Raw genomic sequence first — 19402 nt, 5'->3', positions numbered from 1 at the left:
AATTTCTTTTGCAAGTGAAATATGAAGCGCTAGAGCCATCACCTGTGAAGACCCTCCAAAAGTCGACTCTCAGCTCTTCACGTTGCATCTCCGCAAGAAATGAACAAAAGATTTAAAGCTCTGTCCTTGTCCAAACAGGCTCTGAAACACACTGGATCTAGATAATTGAAGGTTATTATGGACTCTGGCGGTCAGAGAAGGCCTATTGGGATTAGTTTTACGGCTACATCGGACACACTTTGTTTTCTGGGATAGGCAGCTGAGCAAATGAGCCACAGTCGGTTGGAGAATCGTCAGACCTGGGTGACGCAGTGCCACCCACAGGGATGCGCGCCGCAATGGCCGACATTTCTCCTGTTTGACTCTCTGCAGTAATCCCAGGTCGCTCGGAGGTCTGGTTCAAGTTGCTGTCTGGGATGGTCCCCATGCCGGTGAAGAGCTGGATTAGGCACTTCCGAAACTGGACAGAAAACAACAACAACATTATTTGCAATGACAGTATTTTAGGGAGCACATATATAGGATGGATACAACTCTCAGTTGAGCTTAGCTTAGCTTAAAGACTGGAAGAACTGGAGAACAGCTAGCTGTCTGAAGTTTAAAAATACGACCACCACCCCTAAAGATAACTAATCAACACCTTGTATCATATTTACTTAATCTGTACACAAACTTAAATGTAATAGTTTAGAGTTTTAGTAGTGTTGCATAGTGTAACAAGTCTACAAAGCACGAGTAGCCAAAAGCAACACATTAAAATTTTCGGTTTGACAATTGCAGTTTGTATATGGAATACAAAAGTGAAATGCAGCATAAAAATTAGCACGTTTTAAAGGTGTTGGTGGGTATTTTTTATCTTTAGACAGAGCCAGGCTAGCTACTTCCCCAAGCTTCCAGACTTTATGCTAAGCTAAAGTAGCTGTCTACAAGCTCTCGCTCCACAGACATGATCAATCATCTCATCTAACTCTCAGCAAGATAGTGAAATGTCGAAATGAACTACTCCTTTAATAGATTCAACAAGTAAATGACTTGCATTCTCATTCTTACTTGCTCACTGTTAGCTTGCATGCCCACTTATGACCTTTAGGAAGCACAGCAGCGTCAACAGATACACATGACACACTGAAACAGTATCATTTAAAAACTTTTTTGTGCTGTCTCTGCTTTGATGTGCAAAAATCAGTAGTTACAGACTAATTTTTATAGTGGTCAAACACATTTCACTGCTGATGTTCAGAGAGGATCAGTCATTACATTACACAACATTTAGCTGTGTCTGCATTGGCCTCTCAGACACAGTGGTAGTGACAATGATGTCCTGTCAATTGGCTGTTCTTGGAAGAACATAGCCATTTTCAACCGGTCCTCCCTAATCGTCCCACAATCATTTGTTTCCACATTACTTTGAATCTAAAAACACTAATTGATCTCCAGTGTTACCGCTGCCACTCTGTGATGCCCCGGGGAGGAATCAGGACCATTCCTGACCCTTAATGGCCTGTCTAACACGCAAGCATCCTAACTGCTCCCCTCAAACCTGTGATGCTTTCAAAGCGTGGTGGTAACGCTCTGAGGTCATAAAAAGGAAAAGGATTTTTGTTCACTTTGGGACTTTAAATATGCTGTTAAATCCCTTACGTGTACTACTTGTACAACACTTCCCTCCACTTTGAACGATATAGATTTTAAAACACTTGCACACAGAAAATAAGGTAATAAAATGTCATCTTGGCAAAAGGAATAGCCTGAAACACATTTACCCTGAACATCTGCAGCAGATCCATCCGCTTCTTTAAAGCAGTTCAACACTGAATTCTAGGGTCACAAATGGCGATGGTGCATTTTCAGTCATATGTAGTCTGATTGCACCATTAATTATATCACTGCAATACCTGCACTGTAGGAATGGATATTGACAAAATAACTAATTGTCACGTGGTGTCATTGTCAGCTCTGTTTTGGACTCCTGAGGGTCATTTTTGGCTCTTCCATTCTTCAATATGTGCTCCAGCTCCAGTTTCTAACTTTGTCTGCTGTCTGGTGCCGGGTAGCTGTAGTTGTGAGCGCAGCACTCCATGTGATACTCTGTGATTTGGTCCCACAGCTTTCCCTGTGCTAGCCTTATGTTTACCTGTTATCCATCAGCGGCTTGCATCTTCAAAGTCATTTTCATTATCTCACTGACTTCCTGCCTGAAAGGATAAAATGTTTCTCTGGGGCAAAAGTATTCATCGACTGCACCGGGCTCTGCCCCGGCTTGCTATGTCTAACGCAGTGGCAGAGAAGAAATGCAGGGTGCGGAAATAGTCTTTGGAAATATTGGATTTAAATATTGGTTTACTGTCAGGCAGACAGTAAACATCTGTGGGATCATGAAAAGACCTTTGATGATGCAACCTGCTGCTGGATAATAGTCAGAAAATTTTGCTTTGTTTTTTTCCCCCTAAGGTTTGTGACCAAATCAGGGAGTGACGTATGGAGTGCTCCGGTTTATCAGAGCCTTTACGTTGAGGAAAGCTGTCTGATGCATGCCAAGAGGAGGCTGATTCAGAGAGTGAGTCACGACATCATAAAGTTCCGGGCCATGAAACACAATGATTGGAGCTGCAGAGTCAGGTGATTATTCTTTGTAGGTTTTTCACTATGAACAACACTTTTCATATTTCACATTATCATCTTTTCCATTATTGATGCAAAAACAGTATAGCGACAGCAGCTTCAGGACTCTTTTTGGGCTACAAATCCACCTTGATGCTGTACTTCCTAAGCACCATAAACATTATACAATTTTCCGGCTTCATTTCATTCCACAGACCACAGACATGCTCTGACAACCTGTGCTTGTCTCTGTGATCTTGCAGCTCTTCAGGTTCATTGAGTGCAGGCTGAGAAAAAGTGGCGACAACATGTACCTTCTATAGGCTGCATTTGAATTCAGCTGTCAGGCGTAACGGCAGTATCATTTTTCTTTCTGAATGAAGATAAGTGAATTGGACAGCGCTGAGCATGAGTGCTGTACCTTTTCATCACATGAAAAATAGTAAGGACGCAGCCCATATGTGTTCAGCTTTTAACATTTCTACAGCAGCCATACAGTCATTGACGCTGTTATTAAATACAGGTTTGGGATTTGATGGGACAATAAATATTTCCCTCTTGACAGACGCTTTCAGTGAGGCCTTTGAGCTCTCTAACAGCATCGCTTATCCACAGTAAGCACAGCAGTGATCTTGAAAAGGCTTGTGTTCCCACAGTCTGCAGGTTAAGCCCATGTGTGACCCCACAGGTCACTTTAATTACCTAAATCATCTGAAAAAATGTGAGCACGAGAAGTGAGAGAGTAACGGTTTCGCTCCTGACGCCTTGACTCCACCAGGCGCAGCTCTGTGGCGTCCACCCTCAACACAGCTTCACATCCAACTGCATGCTTCAGAAGAGGAGCCTGCCTGGTTTGCTGACTTGCTCAGATTTTTTGGTCATTTTTCCTTGATTTGTGCTTTTACTGTGGGTGAGTGGCCTGCATAGTTAAAATTGTTTCTTTTTCCTTTTTCGTCTTGTGTTTACACGATCAGGAATTTGCACATTGACCAGATGCTCCATGTAGGGCCCTATCAAACCCAAAATTTTGTTCAGAATTCGTTTTACATTTTGTCATCAGAAAGAGTGTCTAATCATTGGGTGGATGGATAAAATTTCAACAATTCAGTAAGGAAATGTAAAAAATATAACGAATATCAACAAATTTGGTGCAACACGACACTGCAGTATTCTTTATCAAACAGATCTTTTGCAGGACAGCTTCCATATGCAGCTCGAACACACCAGGTAAGTGGGTCTGACGGGGGCTACTCTCCCATTCAGGCAACGCTCCTCCATGTTTACTGTGCTTGACCAGAACAGCTGACCCCACTCATGCAGCCATAAAGTTTTTAACAAACTCCCATCTTGCATCTGCTGATGTCGTTGCATTTCTGAGTTTGTTGATGGGATGAGCTCTTGCTAGTTTACCCCCTCTCTCTTCCTCTCTCTTCCTCTCTCTCTCTCACTGTGTGTCTGTGTGTGACACTAAAACATACCAGCATAGTTTTTTCCCTATTCATTCTACTCAGGCACTGTGAAAACGCGTACAACGGTAGGGAAAACCTACCCTCGATCTTCCATGTTTTACAGTTGATTCCATTTCTTTTATTCCGTCCATGTTTTCTGCATCGTGGAACACAGGGCTAGAATAGAGTAGGCACGTATTTAAAGTGGAGCAGAGCGCAGAGCTCCTTCTGGGACGCTTCTCAAACACTCTGCAACACATCTGGTGGAATCACAAGCCATTAGAGTGAGAGCGGCCGTCACCCGGACCAGGACACAGGCGTGCCCGGTGGAATGAAGACGTATAGGTGACCATGGTTCTACTCCAGGATTGCGTTTGTGCTTGGAGTTTTGCAAAACTCTTTGTCTACGGCAGCAGGAGTAAAAGGAGAACAAAGTATATTTTCTAAAGACGTAATGTCTTTCTATGCTTCTGTTTTAAATCCCTGCTTTGTTTGTCCATATTGATCATGCAGTGTGCCTTTGAGAGATCGCAGCCTGTGTAAGCCTAACATGAAATGGATTTTGAACACTAATACTTGAGGTGATAAATGTACATCTTTAGAATGTTTTTTTCACCTTCAACCTTTTGACTTCAGACATAACAGGAGGCTGTCTCCCTCTGAAATAGTAACTCCAAGTAGCAGGAGTCATACATCACGGCAATCCCCTGAGCCTCTGGATCACCTTTCCTTGTTATGTAACTCAGAGCGACAGAAATAGAGAAAGAGAGGGGGAGAGAGAGAGGGAGATCACAATCAAGTGCTCGCAGCCAGCTGATTTCTATTAGAACTAGCAATTTGCTTGAAGCCACAGGAGCTCTGCCCAAACCAGGATAGGCGTGCTTGCTGTCCTTATTTACATCCCGACGATGTCTTAGCGGAGACACTGACCGACCCATTTCAACAGCGAGTGCAGCTCAGAACCGGGGCAATCAGATGGACATGCAGACTGCATGCAGCTCCCTGGCAATATAGGGATCGTGCCAAGCATGATATAGTTGGACTAGTGTTCTGCTATCTAAAAATAGAGGTTTCTCATAACTGATCTTGACAGTTTTAATGTTCACTTTACCGGCTGGACTGTAAAGAATCATATTGAAAAAAATAAAACCTGTCATGTCCAATAAAAACTCGGAACAGACAATGGAGCAATGTGAAAACAGCGAGGACTGCATGTTAACATGAAACGGTTGTTAAAGAGCTTTAGGGTTTCAGTTTTATATGAAGTGTGACTAGAGCTTCACTGGACCACTTTGTACAGCAGCAACTTCAAATTGCAAGAGGCAAGGACAACTGATGTGGCATCAGGAAACTGGACAAAGCAAACTCACACAAGAGCTAAAGTTGGTGAGTCCAGCATTTTTGGAGCAGGCAGCTCTGCAGGGCATCGTTGTTTGGCTAAGAACACTGGTCTACTGAAGGTTTATTACACCACTGCATGAGCTTTTCATTCAATACTGGAAAAATGGTGTCCCCATCTGTCACTTCCACACAGAAACAGGGCTCCATAAACACAAAAATATTTCAGGACACTTAAATCTACCAGGACACGTGGGTGTGGAGCAGAAACTCAGATGCATGTCACAAAGTGCCACACATTTCAACTGCATTTCAAATTTGATTTGGTTATGGAAGAACTTTTCGATCAACATTTTGAAATGGTTCTTATACGCAACATTTCTCCGGACGATGTTTAACATTAGTGATTAAATTGTGCTCAACTTTGACATGTTTTCTTACTTTTAGACTAGTCAACTACTCTAAGTTTCAACTTCCCTTCAAGCATCTGGGAAATTAGTCACGAGCAGTAACCTGGTTGTTCAAACCAGAAGCCAGTTCAGCAAGTCTGCTCCTCTGCTCTTTTCTATTCACACATAGAGCTGATCTTTATAATAACCTCATAAATTACATATGTTACATAAAGCTTTTCAACTGCAGGGAGGCGTTTACTGCCTGAGAGTGTGTGTGTGTGTGTGTGTGTGTGTGTGTCCTATTTAGACAAAATGTATTATTATTATATATATATATATTATATATTATATATAAAGTATGTAATTTAAACAACCACATTACAAACAGCAGTGACACTGTTTCAAATACATATAGGGCAGGTTGGATGGGCATATTTTGATATTTCATCAAGCGTGCACATATGTTCCTTCATTTCTAAAAATCAGATAATTTATATCATACGTACAGAATAATATATCTCGTTGCCTGAACAACCCAATTGGTTAACATGGGCACCGAAAGGCGCGTTGCATTAGCATTTGCATTATGCTGTTATATTTGCCAATTACTAGGATCGCTAGGCCTTAAATCCAGTTATGCAGATCTTCGGTGCACACTATAAATCACTCAGTAATCATCACAGGAGGAAAAAAAAACAAAAAAAAACATAACAAACAAACTATTACTTGAATAAAATAGATCTGTTTTAGAATGAGAAAGACAGAGAAACAGTTTAAGAATAGCTTGAAAAGGAATTGGAAACTTTTCTTATGGCTCCTGTCATATAGTCAACATCTGCACAGTCAATAATGATCACTCAGAGAGTCTGTGTCTCACTTACACTGAGAAAAGGAGCTAGAAAGCGCAATGTAAAATTAAACAAGGTAAATGGCATGAAAAAATGTCAGCACTGGTCCGTTCACAACTGCAAGACTCACAAGCATACCATAGGTGGCTAATGTATTTTTTAACAGAGCCACGCGTGGACAATTGCACTCTCTGGATTTCATGTTTCTTTTATTCATACGCCATGCATTATTGAGAGACAGGCTAACACCCAACAACAATAGAAAAAACATCTCAGTGCTGCAGCTCTCCTCTGCTGCTGCTCCCCTCTGCACTGCTGTAACCAGTGTTCCTTTGCAACATGTAAACTCTCAGTTACCTGCTTGTTCATGAAGACGTAGATGATTGGGTTGTAGACAGCAGCTGTCTTGGAAAAGAAGGCAGGGATGGAAGCCAGCCTGGGGTCAAGTTCAATGGTTGGATGAGCTGTGACCAGGATGGAGAAGGCCGCGTATGGCGTCCAGCCCACCATGAACGCCACGATCATCACCACCACCATACGGGTCACCTGGCGCTCAGGCTTCCTGGCGGTGGCCAGACGACCATGAGATACCTGCAGGAAACAGAGATTCATGACTAGCTGCACAGGGCTTCGTAATTTAACAAACACTTCATCTACTAGGATATGAACAAAATAGAAATATTCAGTGTGTGTCTCACATAAGTCTGAGTCTTTGGAACGTCTCAGACTACCATAAGGTGTGAACAGCTCCATTTTAGCCATACTAATGAGTTTCTGTTTTTTGGGCAGCTCACCAGCCGCTCCTATTTATTGGCATGAAGTCCCCCAGATGCATAGCTGTCTTCCTATCATGAAGCATAAGCCATTGAACTCAGTCTCCCACAATCCACCAGGTATTCACACCTATGTATGAACTTTCTCTTTGCCTATTGGACGGCTCTCTAGCCATTGCGTGGCCTGCGCAGAGCGGACGCACGGAGGAATCGGTCTGAACACACCGAACAAACTCCAGCTGGTGGGTGACGTAGTGCGAGCTGTGCGGTACGTGGTTTTAGCTCATCTGTTTTGAACACAGCGGTCACAAGCTTTCTCTCATTATAGCTTAAGAGCAAACTAAAATATGTCTCTGAAAATCCTTTCGGCAATGCAATAACAGAATCCTGATCAGCGCTGCCGAGTTTGACAGTTCAATTTGATTTTTGCAGTGGTGATTCTACTCTTATGCAACCTGTCACCGTTATCCTAAACGGATCACACACATACGCAGAATTGGTCTTTAACATAACCACGTACATGGAGAGAAAACTCAAACCTCCCACTTCACACACTTTCTTTGTTTCGTGTTACGTGTGTTCATCAGAAATAAATGCTTTTCAAACCCTTCAACCTTTACTGGCTGCTGTGGTCATTTTGGTTGGACTTGCTAATTTAATACTTAATCAGTGTTCCAAACTGATATTTTCGTATATTTGATGAGAATTAACTAATCATTTTTTTCATTTTGAATGGTGGTGCATGGTGGTGAAGTTAACTTCTACTGTTCGATAAAAACACTGATGCCATTTAAGCCAATTTTCCCCACAGTGCCTTGATTTCACTTCATCTGCACAGCTTAATTGTTGCTTATCGCACCTTGCCTTCCACTTAATGCACTATGGGTGCATTTACAGAAAATGGCCAAAACTTAGGACTGTTTTTTCCTCACAAGCAGTACTTTTACTTTTGATACTCTAAGTACATTTTGCTAATAACTCTTACTACATACTTGTACTTAAGTAGGTTTTGATTGCATACTTGTGCAGGACATGAATACTTCTTCTGCCACCAAAATTTAGGGAAATATTGCTTAATCACTTTTTTGCCAAGAGTTAGATGGGAAGATCGATACTGTGGTCACACCAGGATGGTAAGCGTAAGGCTGGTTAGCTTAGCTTAGCACAGGGACTGAAAACAGGGAGAACAGCTAGCTTGACTCTGTCCAAACGCAACAAAATCTGCATTTGTAAAGTTCACTAATTAAGCTGCTCACACATTCCTTGTGTTGTTGAGTAAAACGCAAATAAAACAGAATGTGATAACTTGCTAATCCTTTTTGACATATACTCAATTGAAAATAGTACAAACACAATATATTTTATTTTTTACCTCATCAGTTTTGTTGACTTTTATAAATATATGATTATGAATTTGATGCCAGCACCACGTTTCAATAGGCTCATTGGTATCAGGTGATGGTATCATGAAAGTCCTCGAAAGGCTCAGTCGTTCACAAGCAAGGATGGAGCGCGCTGCACCACTTCTAACGTTTCTCGACGCCAGGTTAAAAGGAATTTAAGGTTTTCACCGAAAACCAACATTGAATTCCTGTGACCTTCGATCCCTCTGGAGACACTGCTTTAAAAACCAACATGACTGTATGAAGAATATTACGACATGGGCTCAGGAACACTTCAGAAAACTATTGTCAGTAAACAGTTTGTCGCTGCATCTACAAATGCAGGATCAGACTCTACTATACAAAGTGAAAGCCAAATATTAATAACATCCAGAAACGCTGTTGACTTCTCTGGACCCAAACTCATGTGAGGCTGACTGACACAATGTGGAACAGTGATCTGTCATCTGACAAGTCCACATTTCAAACTTTTTTTTTGGGGGGGGGGGGATTTTGGACTTTGTGTTCTCCAGGTTATCCAGACTGTTACCAGCACAACGTTGGCAAGCCAGATTCTGTGATGGTCGGCGGGTGTGTTAGTGCCCATGGCAGGAGTCACTTGTTTGGATTCATTTGGGTTTTGGAGCAACATATGCTGACACCCAGACGACGTCTCTTTCAGGGACGTCCCTGCTGACTTCAGCAAGACAACACAAAGCCACATTCTGCACGTGTTCCAACAGCGTGGCTTCATAGTAAAAGACGTCTCCCACTGAAAATGTGCCTCGCATTATGAAGCACACAACACAAAGACTGAAGTATATCAGGCAGGAATGGGAAAGAATTCCACTTTCAAACAAATCTCAACATGACTGAAAGGCTGACCTATATTTATGAAGTACATTTTACAATAATTAATAAGAATGAATGATTTCCATGTGTGGGTTCATACTGACCTTCCTGAGCTTCCGCAGGAGCTTTCCATAGCAGAAAAATATAACTCCAAGAGGCAGAATGAAACAGGTGGCGAAGAAAGTGATGATGTAGCTGTGATCTATCATGTTGGTTGAACACCTGTTCAGAAGTGGAGAAGAAAAATGTTTACATTGATATTTTATGAGCTTTAAACTGGGTCAAAACACAATAGATGTAAACGTACAGAACCATTTGACAAAGTTTAATAAAGGTTTTTTTTTTTTGCTAATATAATGGCATGTATTGTAATGACCTATTAATAGCAATAGATAGAGATTCTTCAGTGGATTGATGCATACAGCCAAAAACATGCCAAACCATTAGTTTGATAACACTTGTGTCGCTAAGTGGTTAACAATCCCATAATTTCCCAGCTTTGAGCAGCCTGTGAAATGTCATTTTGACATTCAGAGGCTTTTATCTGGCTGGAGAGAAAGACAACAGTTTTGCACCTCATTTGAGCGTCAGCTGAAAGGGAAATTTCACAGCTGAGACAAATCTCTGTGACACAACTGGGGGCCTGGAGGCCACTAATTTAGTCTAATTATGTCATTTGCATGAGAATACCTGCCACGGTCAAATGAAACAAGTTCCAGATTAATGTGCAGGGAACTACCTGGCAGACAGAGATTTGATTGTGCGCTTGTGCGTTTGGTGAAGTGTTTGTATGCATGCATCTGAATCCAAGTTGACCCACAGACATTTGTGATGGGGCGATTCACACCTCACTCCTCATGAATTCATTGCCATGTGACACGTGCTGCGTAGCGATTCATGCTCCAAAAAGATTTGTTCGCTTCGTTTAATTTGCTTCTTTTTTTTTCACCAAAACAAGTCATTCGATTGAAGAGGCACAGCAGAATTGTGAGGGATTTGTTAGATGTATGCGCACAAAATAACTGTGAGGAAGCAGAAATTCTGGGCACCGTGAAAGCAGCTCACTTGATGCACTGACACTGTAAATATGTCATTTGGTTTCTTTCTACAGTCCCTTCCACATACAGAAAAAAAACATTACAGCTTAGAGGTTAGCCCCTCCAAGCTGTAATGGTAGATGCCCTAGATGCACATAGTTTGTTCATCCATTTCAGTATGTCACCAAATGTATCACTAAACCACCTGGGTATCTGCACTGAACTAAAATGTATTAATTTGTGAAACGAAGATCTGAACCAATCACTCAACCGGTGCACTCGACCAAATGATGCATTCGGTTTCCCCAGCAGCTCCATCTTCCGGTCAAGAGATTCAGTGACTTAATGAGCCACTTCTGTCTATCAGTCAGCCAGCATTTAAATCATCTCCAACAGAGCTGTCGCCAGTCATTTCTGATGAGGGGAACCACGTGACCTGGTCTAGCCGATTCTGTCAAACGATCCCCAAAAATCCCATTATTTACGAGAATCAGCCTGCTTGACTGCCAGCGTGATCAACTCATTTCAGCTGGGGAGCTCACTCTTGCTTCACATTTAACACAACTTAAGGCGACAGTTTTTGAGAGGTCTTTCTTTAAGCTGCCACAGGGGGACACAAATAAATGACGTTTAAATCCTACACACAGGGACTTTAAAAATTATGTTTATTTTGTATGTTTTCGATGAACAAGATTGTATTTATTCCCTTTAATGCTGTTTAGCTGCAAAAAATCTCACAACAGCCTCTCACTTCTTCAAGAGACAGAGTGAATATATATATTTCCATGTACATTTACAAACTTCCTACACACGACTGCAGTTTTCTTGCAATTTCAACAACAAAAAAACTGATTAAAACACATTAGCCGGAAACCTTTCAACAGCAACAATAACAACTAAATAAAAGTAACTGATGATAACAACAGTAACATTAAGGTTTAATCTATATACTCGTATGTGTGTGATATAAGTAGGATGATAATGTGAAAGCCAAATTAACTACGTTACTTTATTTTTGCATGTGTTTGTGGACACACATTGACTTGTGAGACATTATCTTCTTTGGCCCAAAACACCTCTTCTTCAAAAGTTCATTTTGCTGTCTGTGAGCGTGGCAGTTGTGCACGTCAAAGATGGCGACAGCTGCAGCCTCAGAATGCTCAGACGACAAAAATGAAAAACTAGACGAGACTACAACCGACAATAATTAAAAAAAAACACATTTTGACCAAAAGACTGCAAATAAATCAAAATCATGTGTCAAAATTCACACTGCTTAGCTGCTAGACTTAGCTAAGCTATTTACCATCTATGTTTACAGATGTTGCCACTTTTCATCTCCTCACTTTTGTGATAATGCAAGTCATATACCTAATGTTTGATAGTGTCTATGCACTTAACAGAGAAGCTAACCTCCCAAAAAATGATAATGACAGTCTAATGAGGGCGGAGTAGAAGGTCACTGATTTGTTCTATGTGTATTTGTTCCCAGCAGGTCCAGGAATTTGGATTAGCAACCTCCCTCTATATGTGTCTTTGTTACACCTAAATGTCTGACACAACACCTTTGCACTGCAAGGGATTTGAAAGAAAGCCAGAAGACTGGCGGTACATTGTATTCCAACCCCTCTCCAAGGACACAGCCACCTACTGACATCAACGTCTCCCGCACAGTCCTTCAAAACCTTGAATGTACGCTTTTTAACATTCAGAAGCCGTCCAGTGCAGCATATCTGCGTGTATCCGGAGATAAAAAGATGCACATAAATGAGGCTTTTAAAATGCATTAGGTTGTGCATGTGGCAGCATGGTGGACCTCGAACACCTGTGCTGTTTGCGCTCCTGCTGCTAACCAAATGTTTTCTGACAGAACTCATGCTGCATGCAGCCAGGGGTGGATTGGGTCATCAGTGCGCCGGGTATCTCCATAAGGTGACGTCTTAATTGCATTGTCTGAACCATTCATTCCCCCTGTGCTTCATCTAAGCAATGGTTCCGTTACAGGGCTTGAGGCAAACACTCAGCCCCCTATCTACACGCCTCTGATCAAAGCAGCTAAACAGCATTACCCAGATGGCACCCTGAGGGCCAAGGTCAGAGACGACCTCTTCCTTGACTTTTTCCACGAGACACGCTCACACAGTGTGAGCTGATACAGCTGAAGCCACAGGCCTGAGTGTGGAATGCCTATCATCTTTAACTGCGTGTGAGGTGTGTGGTAAGAAAAATAGAGGGTTATTTCTGGCTGAAGCATTGGGCTGAATCATAGGGGCGGTATTAAAGGTAGGTAAAAAGTTACTAGTTCAGTTCTGTATTGTCCCATTTGGGGAAATCCATCATGCAGCAGAGCACGGGAGCAAGATAACGATTACCTTTTGTGCAACTTAAGCACGCTTATTGTCGTCACTCATAGTGACGAACCCACAGAGAATAACCCCCCCAACCCTGCAGCTCCCCTCGGCTCTATGGAGCATTTCAGACTCCTCAGCTCACTGCTTTGGTTCAGCCTCACTGCTCTCACCGGCCTCACTGGCAGCCGCAGCAGGCAGCATGGATAAACTCACTGTGCACTACCTACCAAACACCAAACAGCAGACAAAGTTAGCGAGTAGCTGGAGAACATGGTTGAGCATTTAGAGACATTTCTCTCAAGAGTTGGTGGAGCTCAACACAGAACTAAAAGGAGAGTGCATATTGGACTTATATTGATAAGGTGGCAAGAAACATGACTCCAAATGAATGCTCACAATGCTCCTTCTCTGCTGAATGTTTAAGTGGACAAACTGTTAACACATTATTCATATCAGCTTTATTGGTGATAATATGTCAGTTTTGGTGGCACTTATAGATGCAGCAGCAGACTAGATCCTTCAGACTTTACTACACGTTTGTTGTTGTTGCTTTTTTGCCGTAAATACAGAAGAACATAAGACATATGACAGACTAACACTCATCAACATTGGAAAAGGAGGCGCAGGCATTGCATTAAGTGCTGCAGGTTTTAAGCCGATCACTGCTTACAGCATATAGCCTAACCATTGAGACCTACCAAACACACTGGCAAGCAGCACGACCACCCCAGGAAGAGGCAGGAGAGAGCCGGGCTGAGAGCTGAGCTTTCTGATTCTTGCCTGCTCCTTGTCGGGTTTGTTGCCTGTTTGGACGGACTTCTCTGGTGTTGACCTTTGCCTACCTCACCATCCCACAGGCCTTTTGTGCCTTTGATTCTGTGCATTAAATCACTGCACTGCTTCAGCTCTGCCTCTGGAATCAGCATTTGGGTCCAATCTCTTGTTTAACTGTTACCCTGCTTGCACAGCCACAACGCTGATTTTGTCACTCTTAAAAATCATAAGGAAAAATTTGTATGTGAGCATGCACATGTTGTGAGAAACAGACAGTAGGCTGCAGCTGTGACTCACAAACCACCAACAGAAATTATATGAACCAAAAGAATTAATTACAGTCTTTAGTATTCAGTGTTCACTTCATCCAAATCACACAAAAAATGTTTCTCACTTGCTCCTCTTAGTATTTATACTAAGCCTCTGACAGTTTAAAGAGAGGTAGCGCTTTGTGAGATAATAAAATGCTCATTCCTCACCAGTCAGGTTCACAGGTGGTTCCGATCCTGCTTACAGTGTATCTGTTCCAGCCTAGCACGGGAGGGAAGGTCCAGATGAAGGAGAAGGTCCACACAAACAGCAGACCCAGGATCGCATGCTTCGCTTGCAGGCGGATGTTCCCCAGAGGCCGGCAGATCACAAAGAATCGTTCGAAGGACAGAACGGCAAGGGACCACAGGGCCACGATACCTGAAGCGAACAGCAGGAGGTCAGTGTGTCGGAGCTGAGTGGGACGACAGAAACAAGCACCACAAAGTCCAAGAATTTGCTCTTGGTGACTATAGAAATCACAGCTGTGTTCTTCACTTATCTGACACAGTGGTAAACCTACAAAAAGCGTTTTCTGAAATGTCACAATATTTGAGTTCATAATGTGTGTATTTGCATCTCTTTTAGAGTGCTACCCTCTCTAACCAGAGTGTGAAATCTACTTAGTTTCTTTATATCTGTGCTTTTGGAACTTGTCCAACTGGGATCCCCTGGTGAAGACGTCTCCCCATATCCTATCCATGTTTCTTAATTTTTGACAAAGTATCTCATTTCTGCACTGTGCAGAAGTAAAAGTGATGGCACTGTTGCTAGAAATAGTTTAATGATCCAGGTAAGTGCATGAGGCAGCCTCCTAATGGGCTAAAAAAAGCCAACTATAATTATGGTAATAAGTCACTCTCACAGACCGGTTTAATTACAGATCTCTGCACAGCCAGGTACTCCTGGTGTCTGGGTACCAGGCTCACTGGAGAGGACGAGAGACAGAGAGGTGGAGACCCGGGCATTCAGTTATTTCACACATATTGTCTCTCTGTGAAGGTTCACTAATAAAATGAACACCAGTAGTTCAGTGCTGTTTTTGCAGCTTTTTTTTTTTTTTTTAAACTGACCATCAAAGGGTGTTTTTCTAGAAAATCTGCTTTTACCCAGTAAGTTTTAAAGTATTTATCTGCAAAGCACAAGTGGAGTAAAAATACATAGAAAATATTGTCACCCTGAGCAGAATATGAAGCGGGGCATCCATCCTGATCATCAGCAAGAACTACAGCAGCTTAATCTTTCTAATTTACTCAAACACACACGCCTGCACTCTCACACACAGGTAGTGATGGAGCACAGCCGTCAATCACTGAAACTGCTGTCAAGACTCCACTACAAAAGCCCCTTGAAGATGTAAGCCTCACTTCAGCGGGCTATTGATTATACATCAGCATGGCATCCTTGATCCTAATTTTGTATGTCAAACCATTTCTTTTCACACCATGCCGGCTCCTCATCCTACAAACAGACCATGTTTTCATGTTGCTGTGTGTTAGAGTGCTCTTTGCCCTGCAATATTTGTTTTCACATGCAGAAAAATTACTCTTTTGTATGGTAATTAGTGCATAAAAACACCAACACACCAGGATCCGCCATGTAATACTGTCCATAAACAGTCATACCCATACGCCATGAATTAATTGTCTTGGGGATTTCACTGTTATTTAGTATCATTAGCAGTATGTAGAGTCTATTTCCAAGGTGATATGAATTCAGCTAACACACAAGATAATGCAGATCCATGTGGGATATTATAGCTCAAAGCAATGTCCAAAACTGTCTCATTAAAGCCCCACAAGTTAAACTATTTGTGAAAGTAATTTCATAACAATCAATCGATCATCATTTCAATGATCACATCCTGTGACTTCCTGTGTCGCTGCTCTATAAGTGTCCAAGCTTCTAAAATGGGTGTGCAAACCTTGTTAGGAAACCCAGTAAGGACTCTTTGCCTGAACTAAATTATTCTCTTTTCTCTTGATTTCCTGTACTGCAGGATACTTGCCAGATGCCCTGGATCTCACTTTGGGAAGCGTCTTGTCTTGAACAATGCAGACAGAAACCAAGATGCCAATCCACTGACTTAGTTAAATGTCCTTGGTGGTCACAACGTTGGTAACCTGCTTATGGCAAGTCATGCACTGCAGTATGTGAGGAGGCTCCTGAGTGTGGCTTTGAATTCTGCCTTATTACTAGAGCTGACTGGATGAGAAAGTTTTCTTTATACAAATTTAATACAAAATAAAATCATTCATATGTGGTCAATAAGGTTTTTACTCTGTACTTAATGTTACTGCTGTATTGATTCAGTATCTACATATCAATACAGCAAGTAGTATGTTTCTCTGACATACGAAAAGATTGATTATTTTGCATAAAGAAGCTTTTCAAGGGATGAACTGTCACAGAAACTGACTGAAGTCGCTGACATCCTGCTCCCCATTCAGCTTTTCCATTTTGGCAGCAGCTGCAGTGGAATTGATTTTTACCTCCCAGATGCTCGGATTCCTGAGCAGATGTTGAAGTCAGTGCTGATGGATGAGGACGCGCCACGTGGAGCTGTTTTACAGCCATCACACCACTTTTGCCACAAATGCATAAAATGCTCCAACACTGACACCTGCAGTTATGGAAGTCATCTGATGAAGCCCTGCAATTATTAGTATTAGGGGACAAAAAAAAAAGCAAAGACAGGTAAACCTACCGAAAAAAGTAACAGCAAACCCTTCCAAGACGCAAGCCCACTTCCCAAGGAAGAAATAACCCCTGGCGTTGGTCAGGAAACTTATTACTCCACCGGTGAGGGAGACCAGAAAGTCAGCGATGGCCAAGTTAACTATTATATAGTTCAGGGGCTGTCTGAGTTGTTTGAACTTGAAAGTGACAAACATGACAAGGAAATTTTCGCTCAGAGACAGCGAGGTGACCACAAACATAAGCACGGCCAGGACGGTGAAGTTCCACGGCGCGATGTTCTTGATGGGTCCATTGAACGGGTCATCGGTAGTGGAGAGTTCAGCTGCCACCGTGTAGGACACCGCGTTCACCGACAGACTTAAAGTATCCATTGTCCATGCCCAGGGTGTGCTACTACGTGCTTGGTGAGCCTAACAGAGAGAGGAAATCCCGTAGTTTCTCTTTTTCTCACACTCACAACTTCATGCGGAGTCGCTCCTGGTCTGCGTTAGACGCTGCGCCCGCGCCGCGGAGCATCCTGCGCGCCCTGACGCTCTCCTCTGGCAAACTTCTTGTGTTGAAGTCCTCGGCTGATGGGCATGGTTGGACCGCGGCTGAGAGAAACCCGCCGGTAACGGAGATTTTTGAAAGCGCGGGTCTACATGTGGGAGCGAAGTAGCGGCGGAGCACGCGTTGCACGCTGCGGGCAGAGGGAGGCGAAGAAAGGCGCTGGCAGCAAGTACATGAATGACCGACCAGTGGCATCTTGGAAGCTCTTATATAGGCGGCTCCGGCATCACTGCTGCCCTCCAGGAGAGGCGACAGGACGCGTCCTCCTCCTGTGCGCTTCTTTGCGCGCTGCGTCCGCTGATGAGCGTAGCGATCGATTCCACAGACCTTTTACCACAAACTAATAATCACAATCAGTCAGGACTGATACACCAAGACGCGTTCCGGATTTCATTAATAGGCTCATTTTAATTCAATTCAGTTCGTTAATAATGCTTAATTAGGCCCCCAGCAGGCTGATTGTGGATATTGTTCTGTTAATCACAATTAAGGTACGCGTGCTCACTTTTCACACATTACATGCAGAACTACAATGTACTGCACGCAGGCAGCTGACACACCTGTGGCCAATTAACCTGGATGGATTCACTTCTGTGCTTTGTGCAGGTCTTTCCAGTGTAGTTATGACATACAAGTCTAAAAATGCCCTGTCTGCCTGCCGCATGATAATTACAATCAATAGCACTCCTTGCTGCAGCTAAATGTGGCACCAAGAGGTCAAGTCACCAAGAGGTCAAGTCACACAATAGGCCGGGCTTTATATATATCTTCAAAAAGTCTAATAGTGTGAATGACAATAATTTGTTGATGTGCTGCAAGCAGACTGATAAGACCTGCAGAGTAATCCTTCGTTCACCACTGTTCAGAAAGCTCAATAAGCACACATGAACAGTGAATGACATTGGTGTGCTGAACGGACGATCAATGTGCTTGTTTTTAAAGCTATTGAATGGCTGACTGAGTGCACAGTGTATTACTCTGAGTGCACCTCACAACTCGCGGCTGCACAATATAACCACAACAGTAACAGTAAAGAACAGTAACAGAAATCATTTGGGGATCTTTTGAGTCTGCCTGAAAAGAGGCCTAACACGGATACAGCTTATCATCTGTTAAACAGTTAACAGTTACATTTGGAAAAACACAGTTTGAGAGTAGAGGTTTATGCAGCTATAGTTGGTCAGGGAAGGGTTGTGGGAAACACTGTGAACAGTGAATCTTAGTGTAAATCCACCCATCTGCCTTCACATCTTTCAGCATGTTAATTCAGTGGCTGACCGCTGTGTGTTAGGATTTCATCGAAGGAGAAGAAATCATGCAGGTTAATGAGCATCACCTGCATTTCAGGTGTCATTTAAGTGCACGTCTGTTTCACTCAAGCATCTACAGTAAATTTGGGTTGTTCAGGGTAAAGGGGAGAATTTCTCATTTAGACGCCTGCCAGCATTTCCCAAATCTCCCTATCTGACGTTACAGCTACTGCTGTCCAAAATAGCTTCTTTCAAAGCAGAAAGGAAAATGCAGTGCTGGTGGAATAGGTTATGACCCTGAGACATTATTAGTTACTCAGAGGTTGGAGAAAACAGCTCCTGGGCCAGTTCAGCACAACAGTGTTGCGGTGATCGGTGCATGATCCAGTTGCACTTAAGAGCTGCTGACATGAGGCCGATATCGACCAGATGTATTTCAGTCATCATGCTTCACACTTTAAGTGACAGCGTGAAGATTCAAAAGGATCAGCTGTTTCAAAAAGGATTAGGAATTAAGGATTTGTTTCAAATGTATTCCAGTTTTTTCAGTAGTTTGTTTTCAGTTCCACTTCCATGTTAACTTTGAGCCAGAGTTTGAAGGTCAGGTCCATGTTTGCACAAAACTCTTCCTCAGAGGTGAATCACCTTCCCGCTGTCTCCCCCTCTGCCCAGCCTTTGATCTAGTTCCGTCTTGTGGAAGCCAGCTTGTCACACCTCAGTGACCATCACGTAAATGAGGATTTATTGCCTACGATGTCTGTCCAGACCTCTGTATGGCTGCTTTTTGTTTGGCAGGTG

General features: G+C 42.7%; 1 protein-coding gene across 1 annotated transcript; it reads right to left on the bottom strand.

The window, feature by feature from the left end:
* Positions 1-223: 223 nt before the first annotated feature.
* On the bottom strand, positions 224-17179 carry valopa (vertebrate ancient long opsin a). The gene is made up of 5 exons (XM_041946814.1): positions 16813-17179; positions 14276-14486; positions 9739-9856; positions 6985-7218; positions 224-460 (listed from the first exon to the last, which is right to left on the bottom strand). The coding sequence occupies exons 1-5, from the start codon at positions 17174-17176 to the stop codon at positions 224-226; spliced, it is 1164 nt and encodes a 387-aa protein (XP_041802748.1). The 5' UTR covers positions 17177-17179.
* Positions 17180-19402: the final 2223 nt, after the last annotated feature.

The sequence above is a fragment of the Chelmon rostratus genome, chromosome 11, assembly GCF_017976325.1.
Source record: "Chelmon rostratus isolate fCheRos1 chromosome 11, fCheRos1.pri, whole genome shotgun sequence".
Taxonomy (NCBI): Eukaryota; Metazoa; Chordata; class Actinopteri; order Chaetodontiformes; family Chaetodontidae; genus Chelmon; species Chelmon rostratus.
Note: the sequence above shows the minus strand (reverse complement) of the source record. Positions and strands in the feature narration are given on the sequence as shown.